This window comes from Tasmannia lanceolata, unplaced genomic scaffold, assembly GCF_043159265.1.
Source record: "Tasmannia lanceolata isolate RefF3 unplaced genomic scaffold, GAP_Taslan_0.1 ptg000005l, whole genome shotgun sequence".
NCBI classification, from domain to species: domain Eukaryota; kingdom Viridiplantae; phylum Streptophyta; class Magnoliopsida; order Canellales; family Winteraceae; genus Tasmannia; species Tasmannia lanceolata.
The window spans coordinates 18,117,345-18,136,768 of record NW_027518682.1 but is presented as its reverse complement, the minus strand read 5'-3'; the positions used below and the strand labels follow the sequence as shown (position 1 = coordinate 18,136,768).

Sequence of the window (19,424 nt, the reverse complement as noted above, 5' to 3'; positions counted from 1 at the left end):
AAAGAGAATGGACTTTTGGTTCCTTTTTCTGAGCTTTTTATGGCTAACAGGGGCGTTAAGGTCTTGCGTTTCGTCATTTTTTTTTTTTTTTTTCATTTTCTTTGTTCTGAGCTTCTTATGGCTAGCAGGGGTTTTAAGGCCATGAATTTCTGCTTTTGTTTCGTTCTTTTTAATTGCTTGGAAAATTCATCTCCTTGTATTGAATTTGTAATGTCTTGTGTGGCCATTCCTACCTACAATCAGGATATGGCCCATGCTATGTTAAAATTGCATTATTATTATTTTTTGAATGACAGTTAAAATGGTATTATTGTCATTGCAAATAACATTTTCTTCTGTTCTTCTTATAACAGGGAGTATTTACTGATCAGCATTTCGATCAGGATTTGAATTTTCATGCTACAGAGGAGGATCCTATTACAAAAAAGGTAAACATTTACTTTCCAATCATCTGGACCCATTTACCTGGTGAGATGCTTAGGTTTTTCTAATACAAGAGTGTGCTTGTGTGTCTCTGAGACATTCAGTAATTGTTAATACTGATTTGTCTGGGAATCTGTATATTTTGCAGATTGTAAACCGGCTGCTTCTGAATATAACGGGGAAAGATATTGTTTCACTAGTTACAAGCTCCCCGGGAGAGGATCCCAAGATGTTAGCTAATTTTAAAGATCTTCTGGAAAGAGTATTCATGTTGGATCCAGAAAAAAGGATGACAGTATCCCAAGCATTGAGTCATCCCTTCATCACGGGCAAGTGAATAAAGATGCTGATTTTCTGAGTCCACAAATGCTGTTGGGCTAGATGCTTGTACATTACGGTCTTCATTTATTTTCAGCTCATCTAATCTTTGGGCATTTATCTGTCTTTATTTTTGCCGTGCCGGACCAAGATCATTGGATACAGAGTTCTTGGCGTGGATGAAGCACAAAACAGATGATATTAGGTCCGGAGACCTTGCTACTTGGCGGTTCTTATCAGTGGGATATGTTCTGTTTCTATCGTAAGACAACTTGCCAAAGGCGTTTCATCTCTTGTAATTGTGTAAATCATTCTTGATGGTGGACTTTGTGAAGATTGATAGAATTTCTCTCTTCTCAGAACTTTATTTGTTTGAACTTTGATTCCACACATTTAGTCCAGGCTTTACATGCCTGATCAGTTATTGGAGTCTTAGTTATTAGACTTTCTGTGGGGTTGAAAATATCTATTGCCTGACTTTTTAAGAGATGGCTAGGCTTGAATATCTAGTTTCTATCCTCCTTGTTAAAATTGTTGTTGGGCTACTTAATCAATACATTTTGCAGTGCCATTCTCCGGCATTGATTTGTTGCCCTTCGCATTTTATTTTTTTCTACCTTGTCCTTTCATTTATGCTATTGTTGATTGCTTGGATCCTGGAGAGTGGAGAGTCTAATTCTGTTTTTCATTCAGGGTTTCTGCCAGTGCTATGAGGCAATCAATTCTCTGCTTTAGATGCTATAAGGCAGCCAAAAGAAGGTACCCTGGTTTGTTTGCTGGGAAGCTTACTGTGTTTGACCACCTAAAAACTTCATGACATGATTTTTTTTTTTTTTGAATAGTAACTTCATGACATGTTCTAACTGGATTTAATTTTTTTTTTTTTGAATGATGGTGATAAAGTATTTATTAAAAAAGCAAAAAGGCTCCTCTACATTCAACCGGAAAATTATTGTTGTCTTCATTTATATAAACTTATTGGCACGACGTTACTGGAAGATTATAGCATACTCCTTTGAATGAATTGGTGTAATTTTTTTCTTCTGATTTTGCCAGAATATCACCCTTAGACTTTGCATATAAATGCACACGCACACAATGTGTGTATGTACATGCATATTTGTTTTAAAGAAACTAGTGAAATATTGATAAGAAGCATCTATATATGATGCATATTTTGATTTCCCTAAAGTATAAACAGGAAAAATATATCTGAACTTCTACACTCCACATTTATAAGTCTCTATACCATGCATCTTTAGATTTGCCAGAATTATAAATAGAAAAACTCTTTCTGCATGATTACCCTCCACATTTATGAAAGTGTATCACATCTGATCCATTCTTTGGTCATTCTGGAGGCTTTTTACACTGGAGATGGATGGATGCGTGGCCTTTGCATGAAGTTTTTACTCAGTGAGTTCTCCCAATCTTATTTTGATTGTATGGTTTGTTTTATGAAGTGGTCACCATTTATTTTTTTGTGTTTTTATGTTAAATAGAAGGGGTGACGCCATTCTTTATCTGTATTCCCTTCAGCATACAGGTATGTTTAACAGGGTATTTTATATTTTACTTATGCCATAGCTGCTAAGTTTACACGATATGCTGTAAGTGCCCTATGCCCCTATCTTTAACCTTATTAATCTGCTTCTATAACGAACTCGTGATTCTTCTTTGTCGTGGTTTTTTTATGCGATTATTAATCCATATTATGTTGGCAGATTCATTTTTAGTAGTTTTATATATTTAAGTGAACAAGGTGTTATTTTGAGTTTTAAAGAACTTGATCATCCTACTTTTAGTAATTTTGTGCAAAACTGGACGTTCGCCGGTTATCCCGAAGAACCCTTAGGAGCTAAATGAGTCACTTTTTAGGTATGTTGGTACAAATCAGTCCCATTCTCAGATTAGGTGTCTAGAAATTAATCAACTCATAGTAAGAAATTTACCTAGGATTAGATTTGACACCGATATCAACGTGATGTTGAGCATTAGGCATATGGGAAGTGGTGGTTCTGGCAACCTCCGGATGGAGTCTTTAGTTTCCCCCTATGAGGAACTTAGATCTGAAAGGTAGTAGGGATGTTTCGCCTGTCCCATTGGAGTAGGAGAGCAACCTTTGCTTTCTTAGTGGTTGGGCGGAAAGTGAGGATGGATGCTACCCAAAGCCAATCCTTCTTTCATATTGAGTTTCTGGAACATTTATCGTGTTCGATGGCCATCGGCTCAGCTTATCAAAGATTGTTTGTGAGTGCATAGAAGATTAAGGAAGAGATCACGAGTTCATTTCGTGGGGTCGAATGAAGTCTTAATAGCCGTGGATCTAGAGGACTGTAACATTGACATGGCCAGAAGATTGAGTGTTTAGAATGAGTGGTGTGACTTCTAAGGTTTCATAGACATGGTGGGAAAACTAAGGAGTGACGCTTCAAGCGTGGAATACTGAAGTTTTCATAAAGATTGGTAATAGAATTGTGGTGTCGATCTCAATGGACAGATCTTTAGCGAAGCTTTCGGTTGTGAAGTGGCTAAGATTTGCTTTGCACTGGCATTTAGCCTGTCAATTGATGGCTACGTTGCATCAGTATGGATATTAGTGTTGGAATCCGACATGATTATCGAGTTTTAGATTTGTCAAACCTCAAAAAGATGATTCGTGGATTCACCAAAATATTTTAATCAAGGCTCAAATTTTAATTTTCTTAACATAATAATATGGTTATAACATCCGTAAAATGGTGGGGGTGGCATCGATTGAGGAGAAGATGAGGGAGCACCGCTTAAGATGGTTTGGGCATATACAACGTACGCCTTTGGATGCTCTAGTGAGAAGAAGTGACTTGTGCCTAGTTGGAGTAAAAAGAGGTAGTGGCAGACCGAAAACAACTTGGGTAGAAACAGTGAGGAAAGACTTGATGGCTAGGAACATAACAGAGAACATGACCTTGGATTGGAGAGAATGGAAGAAAATGATCCATGTAGACGAACCCAACTAGTGTCAGGATTAGACTTAGTCAATTTGAGCCGGGTAGATTCTTTCACCACCTTTATGAAAATTTTCTAAAGGATTCCTTACCTGTCCCCAACTAGTTTGGGACAGAGGCTTAGTTGAGTTGAGTTGAGAATAATATGGTTATAACAACCTTTCAAAATGTTGGAGAAGAGAGAGGAGAAGAGAAATGAAGAAAAGAGTGAGTTAGGGTGTGCTCCACCTCACTTAGGTATTTATATAAAAGAGAGAACATACAAATGACCACTATGCACTTAGGCATGTACACAACACACACATACATCTAACATTCCCCCTCAAGCTGGAATGTAGATATTATACATTCCAAGCTTGTTACAAATGTCATTTAGTTTGGCTTTACTCAAGGGCTTAGTGAAGAAGTCAGCTAGCTGGTCCACGGATCGAGTGAAGGAAACATGAATCTCGCCTCTATGTATTCTTTGGCGAATGATATGACAATCAACCTCTGTGATTGGTTCTCTCATGGAATACAGGATTGGTAGCTATATGGATTGCAGCCCTATTGTCACAATAAAACTGAGCTGGAGAAGATGAAGAGAAACCAATCTCTGATTTGAGAGATCACAACCAAATAAGCGCTCCACTCGTATGAGACATGGCTCTGTACTTTGCTTCGGCACTAGACTTGGAAACGATGTCCTGTTTCTTACTCCTCCACGACACTAAATTGCCGCCAACAAAGGTACAACGTCCAGCGGTGGATCTCCTATCTGCTGGAGATCGTACCCAATCTGCATCACAAAATCCTTCCATCTTGATATGCCCATACTTCTTGAATAGAAGGCCTTAACCTGGCGCCCCTTTCAAGTAGCGAAGAATCTGAACCATTGCTGCCTAGTGTGAAGTATATGGTGAGCTCATATGTTGGTTGACGACGCCAAGTCGCCAACAACAAATGGTATGTCTGGGTGAGTGACTGTAAGACATATGAGCTTACCAACCACAACCTCCTGTATGTGCCAGTGTCATCTAATAAATCTTCTTCTGGAAGAAGTTTCACATTTGGGTCCATGGGAATAGAAGTAAGTTTCACCCCAAGATAATCTGTCTCCTCAAGAAGATCCAACACATATTTCTTTTGTGAGAGGGAGATGCCTCTAGTGGAATAGGCGACCTCGATGTCAAGAAAGTACCTAAGACGGCACAGATCTTTGGTTGAAAACTCTTTCCGCAAGAAGCAGTGTTTAAAAACGCGGTTTCGACGCGGAATGCAGCCGAAGAAAATCCTTGTTGACTCGACGCGGACGCGGTCAAGAACGCGGTTGACGTGGCCAAGTCAGATGAGATTTTTATAAAAATAATAAATAATTCAAAAAATAGAAATAATGTAAAAATAAGTATTAAAGTATCATTAGTAGCTAAATCATTAGTGAAATGGATCATATTTTTCTACAAAAAATGAATACATTATATTTGACAAAAATGCAAAGAGTCGATATGGTGACAAAAAGGAAAAGAGCCTAAGATAGCCCATGATCAATACATGCATTGTGTTACATTAAATTCCAAATTTTACAAGGGCTTCCGCTCAGACAATTTCTTTTCGATGAATATAAGAGTAGGCACATCAGTAGTGTGGATCATAGCCACTCTCGTAGTGGCTATATGGAAATTGATGGATTCTTTGGTCGGTGTAATTATGGTTATCAATTGAGTTACTCTCAGAATATTTAGGAAATATGCTAAATGTGTTTATATTACGCTGCCATGTATAGCCAAGATTCAGATCCATCTCTAGAGCATCATGCAAATCATAAGCGTCAACGTCCCCAGTGTAGTGTCGATACGGATCACGGTCATCATAATCATGTTGATCATCAGATCCAACAAAATATTCATGACCCGCATCGTCTCCATGCGCATCAGTGTTGGGCTCATCAACACCTTCATTATAAACTGCAAAGTCACCTCCGTCATCTCCATCACCATCATCATTATCACTAGGCTCATCATTTATGCGATGCTGATGTTTATCAGAACTGTCACTTGACCCACCTTCATTTGTCGGTGACTCCTCACATTCCATCTCTTTTCGTCTACTTGCCTGAACATCTAAAAGTGGTGGTTCCTTCTCAACTAACCATTCCTCGGCATTTTCTTCAGCAAAAATTATATCCAAATCGATTGGGCCTTTGGAACCACTTCTGACATTTCGTTCCCGCAATCTCAAATTGTAATGGACATACACTAGTTTTTCCATCTTCTTCACTGCAAGCCTGTTTCTCTTCTTTGTATGAATGTGAGCAAATGTACTCCAATTGCGCTCACATCCTGAAGATGAGCAAGCTTGGCTTAATACAATCACAACAATCCTTTGCAATTCAGGATGCTTAGTACCATGTAAACTCCACCACTCCGCTGTATTTAATAAAAACGTAAAAAATAATTATTCATATAAATTTGATATAATCATGTCAAATAGTAATCATGTGTTATTTACAATTACATCGTAATAAATTACCTGGGTCCATTGTTGATTTGGATCTCAATGCATCTTCACTCCCAAACTTACCAATAACATCGCGAAACTCCACAATCTTATAAATAAAAAGAGAATGCATCAGTAATACTACATAAGATACTATTGAATCTAATGAAAGGAATTTATAATGAATAAATTATGTTTGATTGGTAAATATTTATACTTGAATTGATGCGTTCATTCGCTTCGAGGAACTTGGCTCCAAGCGGTTGATGCACTTTAATAACCCTTCCATAATTTCAGGGTGATTGGACATTCTACCACCATACTGAAATATTGGATTTAAATAGTAGCCTGCAAAAGTTAAGTTAATCAGAATTTTCAGATGTTTTTACCAACAAAATTCTCAACATTACATTAGAAAAAACTAGCTTTTATACCTGCTGCATGAAGAGGGTGATGAAGTTGCGCTGCCCATCGCTTGTCAATGATATCCCACAACTTTTTGCATAAGTTTTTCGTTAGTTTCTGTATCTCCTCCTTTGAACGATCAATAGCTTCATATATAAACCCCATAGCAGGTCTTTCTTCCGAATCCACCATTCTTAGCACGGTAACAAGTGGCTGTGTGACTTTGATGATTCGCTGAATATTTTCCCAAAACTTTCGATCTGTTATAATTTGTTCAACCTCTCTTCCATCTGCCAGTTTTGCATAGCGGGATCCATTCCATTCTCTCGGGGCCAACAAGCTTTTCAACCCTGCTTGACACTCATTTATGCTAGAAAGTGATAGGTATGCGGTAGCAAATCGTGTGACAGCGGGCCTAATAATATCTTTTTGACCAGTATGATGTTTCATCCAATTTAGGACTTGTGAATGATTATAAATAAATTTTGTTATCTTTCTTCCTTTCTCAATCCACTCTTTTAATTCTGGCAAGTCTCCTATCTCCTCCAGCATTAAGTCAATGCAATGTGCCACACAAGGGGCCCATAAAAGATTTTTTCTTTTCTCCATCAATAGTTTTCCAACTGCTTTATAGTTCGCTGCATTATCAGTTACAAACTGAACAACATATTTTTCTCCAACTTCTTCAACCACTTTGTCAAATAGTTTGAATAAATATTTTGCGTTCTTTTGCTCACTTGAAGCATCAATGCATTTAAGGAACACTGTCCCTCGAGGACAATATGCCAAAAAGTTGATCAGTGTCCTTCCATTGATGTCTTTCCAGCCATCAGCCATAATTAACATATTGTCTGACATCTTCAACCTTTGCATCTAATATGGGACCTCTAAGTTCGTATGGAGTTGGTGGATTAACTCCAGGTCCTACTTGTTGCGCTGTTTCTATGGCCGCCCTATAGAATGGATTGGAAGCCACATGAAATGGCAGTCCGGCAAAATACCATAGTCTTCCCACCACCCTGCCCAACTTCTTCTTCAAGTCTTTCCCCCATGCTGCTCTTAAAGTAGGTTGTCGTGATGGGGGTACAGACGTAAGTGTGTCTAAAGTTCCAGTCCTTGTAGGAACCTCGTGATAAGAGGCTGAACGAAAACCTCTGCCCGTACCTGTGGGCCCTATCGCTGATGGGCCAACATCAGAACTTCGTGCTGCCACAGATGGACCAGCATCAGACCTACGTCTAGGTGCAAATGACGGGTCTGCATCTGACCTACGCGAAGGTCCTGATGATGGGCCAGCTCCATCTCGTGCGATGCGTTGTGCTTCCATTTCCATAAAGAATGTACGTTGACTAGCTTTCCTCGCCGCACGCATATCTCTATCAAGCATGTCTTCTTCTTGTGTGCCTCGTTCTTCAGCAATCTGTTTGTTCACGTTCTTTACTGCTTGTTTTTCCTCTTTATAATTTTCGAGGGCAGCTCTCATTTCTTTCATCACTTGTTCAGGCACGCTGGGACACCCGTCAACGTTGCCATGTAACTTAGCAAGATGATGTTTAAAGCGATTAATCCCACCGGTAGTGATTTTGTTACAATAAATACAAACCATCATTTTTCTCGATGGTGGATTAGACATCGTCCCATGCTCCCATGCACGATCAAGCGGCATTGTGTCACTATATCTAGAAAAGTGTAAAAATAGGAGATGACTGTCATTACTAAAATAAGGGATTAGATTATATGAGTTTCTATATGGTGTAAGCCCCTATAGTCCATTATTTTTCAAGAAGTACTATATGGCTTAAAATATAACATGATCCCAACTGTCCATTGGATGAGCCACAATGTAAATGCATTGTGGCCCAAAAATTATTTACATAGATGATCCCAACCCTCCGATCTATAGAACTTTCCATAATATGCAGTTATCAATAGATTTAGGATCATCTTGTGGCAATCATTTTTTTGGGCACAACCTATTGATGTTTTGACCCAACAAATAGATGGTTTGGATCATCCTATGCGTGAGCCATACAAAAAATATACCAGATGTATTATTTTTCAAGAAGTACTGTAAGGCTCACATTATAGGATGTAAGCCATCCATTTGATGAGCCACGTCTGGTCCATTATTTTTCAATTAGTATTGTACTGCTTATAGTATAACATGATCCAAAGCGTGCGTTGGATGAGTCACCATCTAAAATTCTAAATACAATGTGCTTAAAAAATCATTTTCATAGGATGACCCAACCCTTCGATCCATAGAACTTGCCATAATATGCAGTTGTCAATGTATCGGAGGATTAGGATCATCTTATGGAAATGAATTTTTCCGCACAATCTATTTATGTTGTGGCCCACCAAATGGACGGTTTGGATCATCCTATGGCATAAGCCATACAAGAAAGAGATCATCCAAAAGTTATAGCCATTTAAAGTAATAAATATTGAAATGAATTTTTGAGCATAACCTACTTACGTTGTCACCTATCAAATGGACGGCTCGGATGATCAAACCAATTAAAATAGATATGACAAGGGATTATCCAACGGTTTGGATTATCCAACATTGAAAGTTTAACTGCAGCTAACTTTTTGATAGAAAAATGGGTAGCCGCCCAGTACACCTATGCCTGTGTTTAATAAATGGCATTAGTGTTTCTTGGAAGGCTGATCCCACGTGGCATTACCTCAATGGATGGCTATCTGTAGCTCAATTTGTCTTTTCATATTTACTTTGACTGTGTTTTCAAAGTGTTTTCCTTTTAGCAAAAGATAAAACAAAAATGTGAATTCTCAGTCCATTTTGAAACGTTCGATCAATATTTTACTCCATCAGGCCCATTAGTCAACATCTGATTTTTTAGCATTTGCTGGATACACCAAATCCTAAAAAAAAAGAGAAAGAATAAAGGAAATAAAGAGTCACAATCGGAGGTAGAAAAGCATTAAATGGGTCTGACTGTCAAAGCAATTTTGAATTTTTTTCCTTTTTTTTAGTGAAATATTATCAGCACTACTGTATTTTGATGCGGGCACTCCTCACTTTATTAAAAGTATGGTATGGCCCGCACCACAGGATGATCCAAACCGTCCATTAGATGGGCCACAGCCTAAATAGGTTGGGCCTCAAAAATCATTTCCATAAGTTGATCCTAACCCTCCGATCTGAATGTTTGAGGGTTGATCCTAACCCTCTATAGATCGAAGGGTTAGGATCAACCTATGGAAATGATTTTTGGGGCTCAACCTTTTTAGGCTGTGGCCCATCTAATGGACGGTTTGGATTATCCTATGGTGCGGGCCATGCCATACTTTTAATAAAGTGAGGAGTGCCCTCATCAAAATACAGAAGTGCTGATAACATTTCCCTTTTTTCATCAACTGATAAGGTAGTGATAATATATCCCCCATATTTTACTTCGAAAAGCCACTTCTAGTGTGTAAGTATTACAAAGATGTGGCTGTCCCAGTAAGAAAAGGGTGGAAAATATCTTATCATCCCAAAAGAGTAATAAACTAATAATGGCTTCATTTCTTACCAAAAAAGTTAACACATAACCTTTCTTCTCCCTTCAACTTAGGGTTTCATACTTTCATCTCTTTCTTTCTTTGAATCGTCGAAGGCAAAAAAATGGGATTTGCGCAAGAAGCTAAGGGAGATCAGACATTTCAGAATCGGATGAAAGGAAATGGGATACCCAGCACAAATTTATAGGTACAAATCACATTATTTGTTGTTGAATAATCATATCTTTTTTATTGTCTTTCTGAAGCTAAGATTTGGGAAGAAGAACTCATAAAAAAAACAATTTGGGAAGATCAATTGGTCAGATGAGTCACGGATCACCAAGATTCGTCTGCCGGTTGATCACATCCAAGAAAAATTGAGAAAAAAGGTTATTCAAGTTTGAAACTTTGAATCGGCTTGACTCGGCCCGGACTCGCCGAGTCCGCGACTCAGAAACGCGGTCGGCATGAATTCGCGTTGACTCGGCCGAGTCAACGCGTTTTTAAACACTGGCAAGAAGGCCTTCCGTTTCTGTATCCCCACTGAATCACTACCTGTAATGATAATGTCATCAACATACACTATCAATAGAACACAACCAGCAACAGACTAATGACTGAAGACAGAGTGATCAACTGCACATTGCTTCATGCCAAAGCGCATGACGACATCACCAAATCTTCCAAACCATGCTCCAGGGGACTGCTTCAGACCGTATATATATCGCTTCAACCGACACATTGAGGAGGACATCTCCCCCAGAGCAATATGCCTGGGAGGTTGCTTTATATAAACATCCTCAGTAATCTCACCCATGAAGAAATGCATTCTTGCATCTAGCTAGTGCAGCCGCCACCCTCGGTTCGCTGCAAGAAAGATGAGAACTCGAATAGAGGGAATCTTAGCGAGATGAGAGAATGTCTATGTATAATCAACTCCAAAGGTTTGAGTATAACCTTTAGCAATCAGGCGCGCCTTAAGGCGCTCAATAATCCCGTTAGATAAGTGTTTGGTGGCATAGACCCATCGGCAACCTACGGACCCATCGGCAGCCAAGTCCCATTTCTGATTGGCCTGAAGGACCTCCATCTCAAGATCCATAGCCGCATGCCAACCAGGATGATCAAGAGTCTCTGGTAAGGACTGCGGCAAAGAGACTGAAGACAAAGAAGACACAAAACTCTGAAACATAGGAGTGAGAGTCCTATGAATCAACAGATGAAATAGGATGAGCAGTATTATGAGAGCAAGTACGGGAAGCAATGGAAAATCTGTAGTAACACTGGGATGGGAAATGATAGGTACTTGAGAGGTGGTCGTCGTGATCTCCGGCTGAGAGGGCGATGGCGCAGGCGGAGAGTGAGGGGCAACAGATTTTAGCCGGCGCTAATATGTCTTCATTGGAGCAGGAGGAGGAGCCTCAGGTACCTGTATTGAAGAAGAGGGCTCACAAACAAGAACAACCTCAGGAACCTGTAAAGTAGAAGGTGAAAATGGTGAGACTACGGAATTTGGAAGGATTGGAATATGAAGAGGAATGTCCGGCTCAAGAACAGTGGGAGGACTCTCTTGAGGTGTGATGAAGAGTCAGACTCAAAAAAGGTTACATCAGAAGAGACAAAGGACCTACGCATGAGAGGACTGTAACACCGATAACCCTTATGAGTCCTAGAATAACGGAGAGAAATACATTGTTCGGCCCGAGGATCCAATTTATCTCGACTAGGGCCAAGGTTATGGACATCACACGTAACCAAAGACTTGAGGAGTGAGAGGAAATGGGTCATGCTGGAGGTGTAACACAACAAATGGGGAAGTGCCATCAAGAACTGATGAAGGGAGCCGATTGGCAAGGAAGCATTGCGGTGAGGATGGCATCACCCCAATAGATCTTAGGAACTCGCATTTGAATGAGAAGAGTGCAAGCTCCATCCAGTAAAGATCTCAACTTCCGCTCGGCTCATGGATAACTCGCATTTGAAATATTTCGGTTTCGGTTTTGGTTTGGACCGAAATCGAAATTACATTGAATCGGATTTTTACATGACTTCCCCGAAATCCTGCCAAAATCCGAAATTGGTTGAAATTTCGTTTTTCATCCTTATTTACAAAATTTCTACCGAAATGTGAAAGATTTCCACCGAAATGTAAAGATTTCTTTTGTACTTTTCGGTGGAAATTTTAAGAAAACCGAATTTTGTTCAAAATTTTACATGGCCGAAATTTCCACCGAAACTGAGATATTTCGGTTTCGGTGGTGGCCGAAACCGCCGAAACCGACACCGACATTTAAAACCTTGAAGAGCACCATCTACCGGATGCGCTTAGAGAGATAAATGATGAGAACCTCACCAACAACGGTTATTGAAGTGATTCTGGATCTGTTAGAAGAGCGGTCATGTGATCTTTCACTATGTTAGCTTCTCAGCCATTAGTGAGGCTGGTCAGCTCACCTGTAATATGGTAGATAGGCACAATTTGTAGCGTTTTTATTTTCTTCCTTCTTGACGTTTTGTTAGTTTTGGATTTTCTTTTTCATATGACTTGTATTTTGAGCATACCGGCCTCCCGATCTTTGCCATATTTTTAAGAAATTGTTTCCATTAAAAAAAAGGATATTTTCAATATCTTATTTTGAATTACGGGGATGTTGTTCAATCAACACCAATTCTCCACCTCTAGTGCTGTTTTCTCAAAGAATATGAATATTTGTTTCTTAAAGAGTATGAAGACTTGTTTTTACTTTTGTGTGGATTAGAATGAACGTACTTATTTTTGCTGACAACCCTAGGAAGTGGTGTGAATGTGTGATTGAGGAGCCTTACTGCATTGTTTCTAAGAGCATGTGTGCTGCCTCCATATGCAACCTCAACTTATTTGGAATATGTAAAACCATTGAACCAGGTAAGTGTTTACTTTCTGTAATCAATTAGTCACTATAATCTATTGCATGTAAATAAATTGTGCTCGTTATTCTTTCGAGTGTATCCCCTGCAGCGTGGATTATATAATGACTACCCATAGCACATCTGTAGGTCTCAATCTCTCATGAAGGGGTAAGAGTATTAAAAACTACTTTTGATACTCATGATTCAGCTTCTATTTGAAAAAAATTTATGTGAGGATTTATTTCTCTAAATCAATTTCTTTCAGGTTAATCTAAATTAAATTGCTGTTATCTCCGGTTTGGGGCCTTAAATTTTTTCAGCTAATAACTCTATAAATACAAGTAAATTGTCTCCTTTTTTTCACAAAAGGTTGTGGGGCTGTGGGCCCAATTGAATAAATATCTTACTTTGGAAGTGTAAATATCTTATATTATGTTAATCTTACCATTGAAAAGTCATATATTAAATGCTAAGAAATCCAAAATAAGTTGAATGAGCATTAACATAATCACAGAACCACACTCGTCTTTACAGCAGCTAGAATAAAAAGGGCAGCCCTGTGCACGAGGCTCCCGCCATTGCGGGGTCTGGGGAGGGCTAGATGTGCACAGCCTTACCCATGCTTTGCAGAGAGTACATGTGTCAATTTTGGCTCGGGCTCGGAAGCTCGCTTGAGCTCGGCTCAAATCCTTAATGAGCCGAGCCGAGCCGAGCCGAGCCGGCTGGCCAGGCTCGTTAAGCTTAACGAGCCGAGCCCGAGCTAGGCCAGTCTCGGCTCGGCTCGTTAAGGATTTAATATATTTAAATATATATTATATATTAATATATACACTAAAAGGGTTGTCCAAGAGTGAAAGGGGGCGGCAAAATATGTCACTTCTTTTTTGGAACCCCATTTGTTACTTGGACCACCCCCCGTGGTGTAAAAAGAGTAGTCAAATTACACTAGATAGGGCTGTCCAGGGAAGATGAGGGGTGTGCACATATCATTGCCCTTAATATAACCCGAGCTCGATAAGGCTCTCAAGCCGAGCCCGAGCCCGAGCCTGGTTCGTACCGAGCCGAGCCGAGCTGAGCTGGGCCAAGCTCGGATCGGCTCGTTTACACCCCTAGCAGAGAGGCTGTTTCCGTGGCTCGAACCCGTGACCACCAGGTCACAACCGTTACAACAGCTAGAATGGGTTGGGAAAATAGCCTGCAATCATTGCAATATGAGGAACTATAGTAATAAAGTTTAAGATATACTTAAAGTTTTATTACTACCCAAAGCAAAAATTGGCTGCCACTTGGAATTTGGGAAGCATAATGGAGCTGTATTCTTTTATGCCTTGATTATCTTTAGTACCTAGAATTTTAGTGGTGTTGCAGGTTAATTGCAACCTTTGCTTTATCCATAGCTTCAGGTATCAACCTCATGCATGATTTCATTCCCGACCCAGGTTTAGAACTTGAACCAATTTCCCTTCTGCTTTGAAGTGATCCTCTGCTTTATCCCTGAAGTGATCCTCAGTTTTTTCCCTGAAGTCTCCGGCTATTGCATTTTCGTCATCTGTTTTGGTTTACAACTGTTTTTTTTTTCCATCATCTCTCTTGGTTTACCACTTACCCCTCAAATCCTTACATGAGGTCTTGATGTATCATGTGTAATTTTGTTATTTCACGTGATCACACTGGTCTGTGACATTGGGTTATGCACTTTTAAGTTGAACACTGGGATGGACATGGCCAAACCCCGCCACTAGTGGTGTAAGCTCGTTATAAAACATGCGAACTTACTACCTATGGCTGACCAACCAAGTCTGTATCACGGGTCATTGAATGAAGCATTGCTTCCTTTTTGGCCTAAAATCAGTTCTTTCCTACAATGGTGTTAGCATGGTTTTAAATTTCAGCCAAAATTTCGGATTTCGGTTGAAACCGAAATTTCAAGAAATCCAAAATTTCGGGTTTACCAAATTTCGGTCTAAATTTCGGGAAATTGATATTTTTTTTAAAATATAGTATTATTCCGAAATTTCGGATATAATAAAATATTACTCTTTTTTTCTATTACCGGATTTCGGCTGACCGAAATGTCGGTTTCGGCCAAGGCCGAAATTGGGACCAAAAACGAAATTTAAAACCATGGGGGTGAGATATAAATGCAAGCTGGTCAATTTCCTTTTTTGGCTTACCATCATGTGTTAATATTTGAAAATTATGTGTATAGATACCAAATATGTAGTTATATGATAAAGTGCATAATAATGATTTTAAGGACATGATAAAGTATAGATACCAAATATGGAGTTTTATGATGAAGTGCATAATAATGATTTTTAGAACATGATGAAGTGCATAATAATGATTTAGTGTTTTGTGCTTGCCAATAACACCTTCAGATCAAATAACAAAGGTAGCGTTTGTACCGTCGAGGAATTTATAGATAAGATTTCAGGTTACTCTTATCTTTGCTATCGTTGTTTTTTTAATATAATATATGTATTTTCTAAATGTTCTCCTTGCTATTGTTCCATAAGAACAAAAGGTCAGTCAAAACCAGCAATTAACTTTCCAACCTTCCCAACTCCAAAAAAACCCCACCTCTGCTAGAAGGGTCTTTAAATTGCTATTAAACCACCGGAAAAAGGAAAAAGGAACGTTTGTGGCTTGGAATTGGATCTTCCCCAGCATTGAAGGAGAAGCAACTGCATGATCCGGTAAGTCTCTTGATGATTGCCCACTATCCGTACCATTCAAAAAGAAAAGAAGAAAATTAACAGTAAATAACAATCAATTTATACGGCCATCGTTTGCAGGAATTTCCATTCATTGTGAGATACCTAAGAAATGGATTCTTGCATTTATGTTATTCCAAAATGACAATGTTTAATGGTTTAGCTTTATCATTTCTCTCGGTGCAAAGCTTTATAAGTACAGTACTGTTAATTGCAGGCGTGGAAGAAATAAAAAACGATAACATACAGAACATTCACCTCAGATGATGGGGAAACCTCTTAGACATATTGTGTGAATCTTGATCTTAGGAGTTGAGACAGAAACATTCTTCAACAGAAACATTCAGGATTCATGGAAGGAGTTGCAAATAACGTCTATTTTTCAACAGAAACATTCATATTGTGTGAATCTTGATCTTAGGAGTTGAGACAGAAACATTCTTCAACAGAAACATTCAGGATTCATGGACGGAGTTGCAAATAACGTCTATTTTTCAACTCTAGACCCATTTTTACCTCATAAAATTTAGTCATAAAAGCACATTATTCATATGAAAATATTCAATGGGCGCGTTTATAAACAGATGACTTTAGGGAGGTGCATTTTTCACTGATGATGATCAATCTCGCGGACTCACTTGCCTTTTTCTCAGCTTCGTAGATAGTGAGAACACACAATTCTTTTTATTTCTTGAATCGTCTTCGTACTTCTTTTATTATTTATTTAATTTTTGTGTAACCCAGCTCAATTCTTTCGTTATGCATTTAATTTTTGTACATCTTCTTGAATCGTTTGCATGTGTATATTTGTGTGTTAGTTTTTAGATCATATTCTATGTTGCATCAGTACGGATACGGGTGTCGGAATCCGACACAGGTATTGAGTGTCGGATTCGCCAAACCTCAAAAAGAGGATTCAGAGTTGCTAAAATATTTTAATCAATTCTCAAGTTCTATATTTTATTTTTACATATTAGTATGATTCTAACCAAGGTTTTAAATTTCGTCCGAAATCCGAAATCCGAAATTTCGGATTTCGGTGAGGACCGAAACTGAAATTGCCGAAATTTAGAAACTTCGGTTGAAATTTCAGAAATTTCGGCGAAATTCTTGATAAAATATTAATTTTTATTCCCTTACAAAATTTCAGCCGAAATTACCGAAATTCCCAAGAAAACGACATTTCGAGCGCTTATACCGAATTTCAGCCGAAAATTTGGGATTTCGGCCAGGACCAAAATTACCCCCCGAAACCGAAATTTAAAACCTTAATTCTAACGAGCAATATAATGAAAATTTTAATAGGTTAAGTGGACAAAATATTTTATTTCTATTTAGTAATTGTAAATTTGTGGTAGTGATATTCAGAAAAAACAGATAAAAGAGATCTAGAAGTGTCTCAAAGAATCTTGAAGTATTGGAATCCGAGACATGTCCGACACAAATTCTTCGCCCATTTAGAAGAATCCATGTAACATGGATCATATTTAATGCTTTGATTTTTCTATATTCTAGCTCATTTATCTTCTGTGAGGGTTGTGAACATAGTTTCCCGTGACCACGGAAGTCTAGTTTTGTAGTATCTGACTGTTGTAGTGACAGTTCTTTCCGAGAAATTGTTCCTGACCCTTGGCACTTTCATGGGGAGAAAAGGTCTTGGCATTTGTTCTTTCTGAGAAATATGAAGGAAATTATATATAATTTTATAAAAAATATATATATTAAGAAAATAAAAATTTCATGTTTTTTTAATTCTAAAAAAAAAGAAAAAAGAAAAAAGTCTTTCTTTCAAAATTTCTTGACATTTTTTTCCCCCTGTTTACCATAGACATTGCAAAAATATCTCGAGGCAATGTTTGTGACTGCTTTCCAGTATAATCATCAATTAATTTGTGTATCAATATTTCCCGGGGCTTTAGTGGGAATCATATTTATACCAGTATAATGATCAATTAATTTGCATACTAATCTTGTTTGGGGCTTTAGCGGGGATCATATTTGCTTCATCGTATGACTGGAAAACAATGTTTTTTAATGGTAGTAGCTTTCATTAATAATAAATGGGAGATTGAGAAAGTCCACCCAAATCCAGAAATAAATAACAATGACAAATAACTGAGATAAAAAAAAATACAACCAGAAAACCTCCTTATGGGGGCAAAAAATCAAACATCAGAAAATCCTGTCTATTTACTCCTTCCCTATCTAGCCTATCTTGCTGATCTTCTAACATGAACAAAGGTAACCAAGGAGCCTTCCACTCTATCTCTGATCTCGTCAAACAGATGAGCAAACTTCCACGGGAGAACGAAAGGGCCCTTGAGCCACCATATCACATTGAGCGAGTCACACTCCACTATCAATGGGTCAAAGCTATTTCTATCCACAGAGGTGATTCCTTTATGAGCAGCCTTAACCTCCGCCTCACTAGCATCCGCTACCCCAATCGGTCCTGAAAAAGCCCAAGAGACCTCCCATCCTTGAATCTCTTTGAACACTGCCAATGCCTGCTGGTCTCGAGTTTCCGACACTCGACTGGAAAACAATACGAAGCATTGAAATAGTTGTTCTCATTCAGTTGATCCAAGTGGTAACATTAAGCTGGAATGCAATTACGGTCATATCCCGTTTAAATGCAAGAAGTTAAAATAGCTCTTATGTAACATAAGTGAATGTTTAATAGTTGTGTTCAACTTTATTGTTTCCTCAAGCAGAGGTTTGATTTCAAAGCTTTCTATGCAGTTGATCCAAGTAGTAACATTAAGCTGGAATGCAATTACGGTCATATCCCTTTTAAATGCAAGAAGTTAAAATAGCTGTAATGTAACATAAGTGAATGTTTAATAGTTTTCTTCAACTTTATTGTTTCCTCAAGCAGAGGTTAGATTTCAAAGCTTTCTATGTTTAATACTTTTATTCAACTTTATTGTTTGCTTAAGCAGAGGTTTGATTTCAAAGCATTGAAAGCATTTCCGAGAGGTATGTGATTTCTTTCCTATTAGATCTTTTGTCACCATCTATGATTTAGCCGATACTTTGAACTTTTATCAGACAAGCGTGTTGGTGTCGACACATATAGACACATATAGACACATATACTACAAGAACTGTCAGACCTAATGCTGCCGAGTCGAGATATTATTGTGCGCTGCCAGGTGATACTATTTATTATTGAATATAGTGTTTATCTCCTCTATTATCATTAACTCTTATTATATTATAAACTCTTCTTTAACTAATATTTGTTGTTATCCTCTTTCCCCTAAACCTAAAAGGCTAAAACACTAAACAAATACTTATAATATTATATTTGCTGCATCTTACCGGCATCTCTTTCTAGACGCACATTTGAGAACGAATGTAATTAGATTAGATTGATGAATGCATTGTTATTTGTTTTCCTCGTGTTTCTTTGAGATTTATAGTTGTTTAATCCTAAGATGTAGTAGTTAGTTAAATGAATACCATATGAATTTTATTGCAAAGTATGGCTAGTAATCAATAATTTTATACGCAAGTATGCGTATGCCATTTCTAGATTTTTAGGGGTTCTGTGTCGACCTGTCGGTACATCTTGACAGTTAGACACACGAATCCCTGTCCGTGTGTCCACATATAGGTCATCATTAGTGTAATTTTGATGGCTTCTTTTCTTTGAAACGGTAGTTGGTATTGCGGGGTCTTGTTTGTGTGTGATTTG

At 38.3% G+C, this 19,424-nt stretch overlaps 1 protein-coding gene across 1 annotated transcript in view; it reads left to right on the top strand.

The window, feature by feature from the left end:
* LOC143877796 (uncharacterized) overlaps positions 1–19,424 on the top strand; it is a 28,671-nt gene that overhangs the window by 7,178 nt on the left and 2,069 nt on the right. The window contains exons 11-18 of the mRNA XM_077380023.1: positions 354–428; positions 572–1,003; positions 1,435–1,500; positions 2,103–2,157; positions 2,244–2,287; positions 12,911–13,023; positions 15,389–15,706; positions 17,966–18,879. Coding sequence (XP_077236138.1) covers positions 354–428; positions 572–760 — 264 coding nt within the window. The 3' untranslated portion in view covers positions 761–1,003; positions 1,435–1,500; positions 2,103–2,157; ... (2 more) ...; positions 15,389–15,706; positions 17,966–18,879. The remainder of the gene's footprint in view (positions 1–353; positions 429–571; positions 1,004–1,434; positions 1,501–2,102; positions 2,158–2,243; positions 2,288–12,910; positions 13,024–15,388; positions 15,707–17,965; positions 18,880–19,424) is intronic.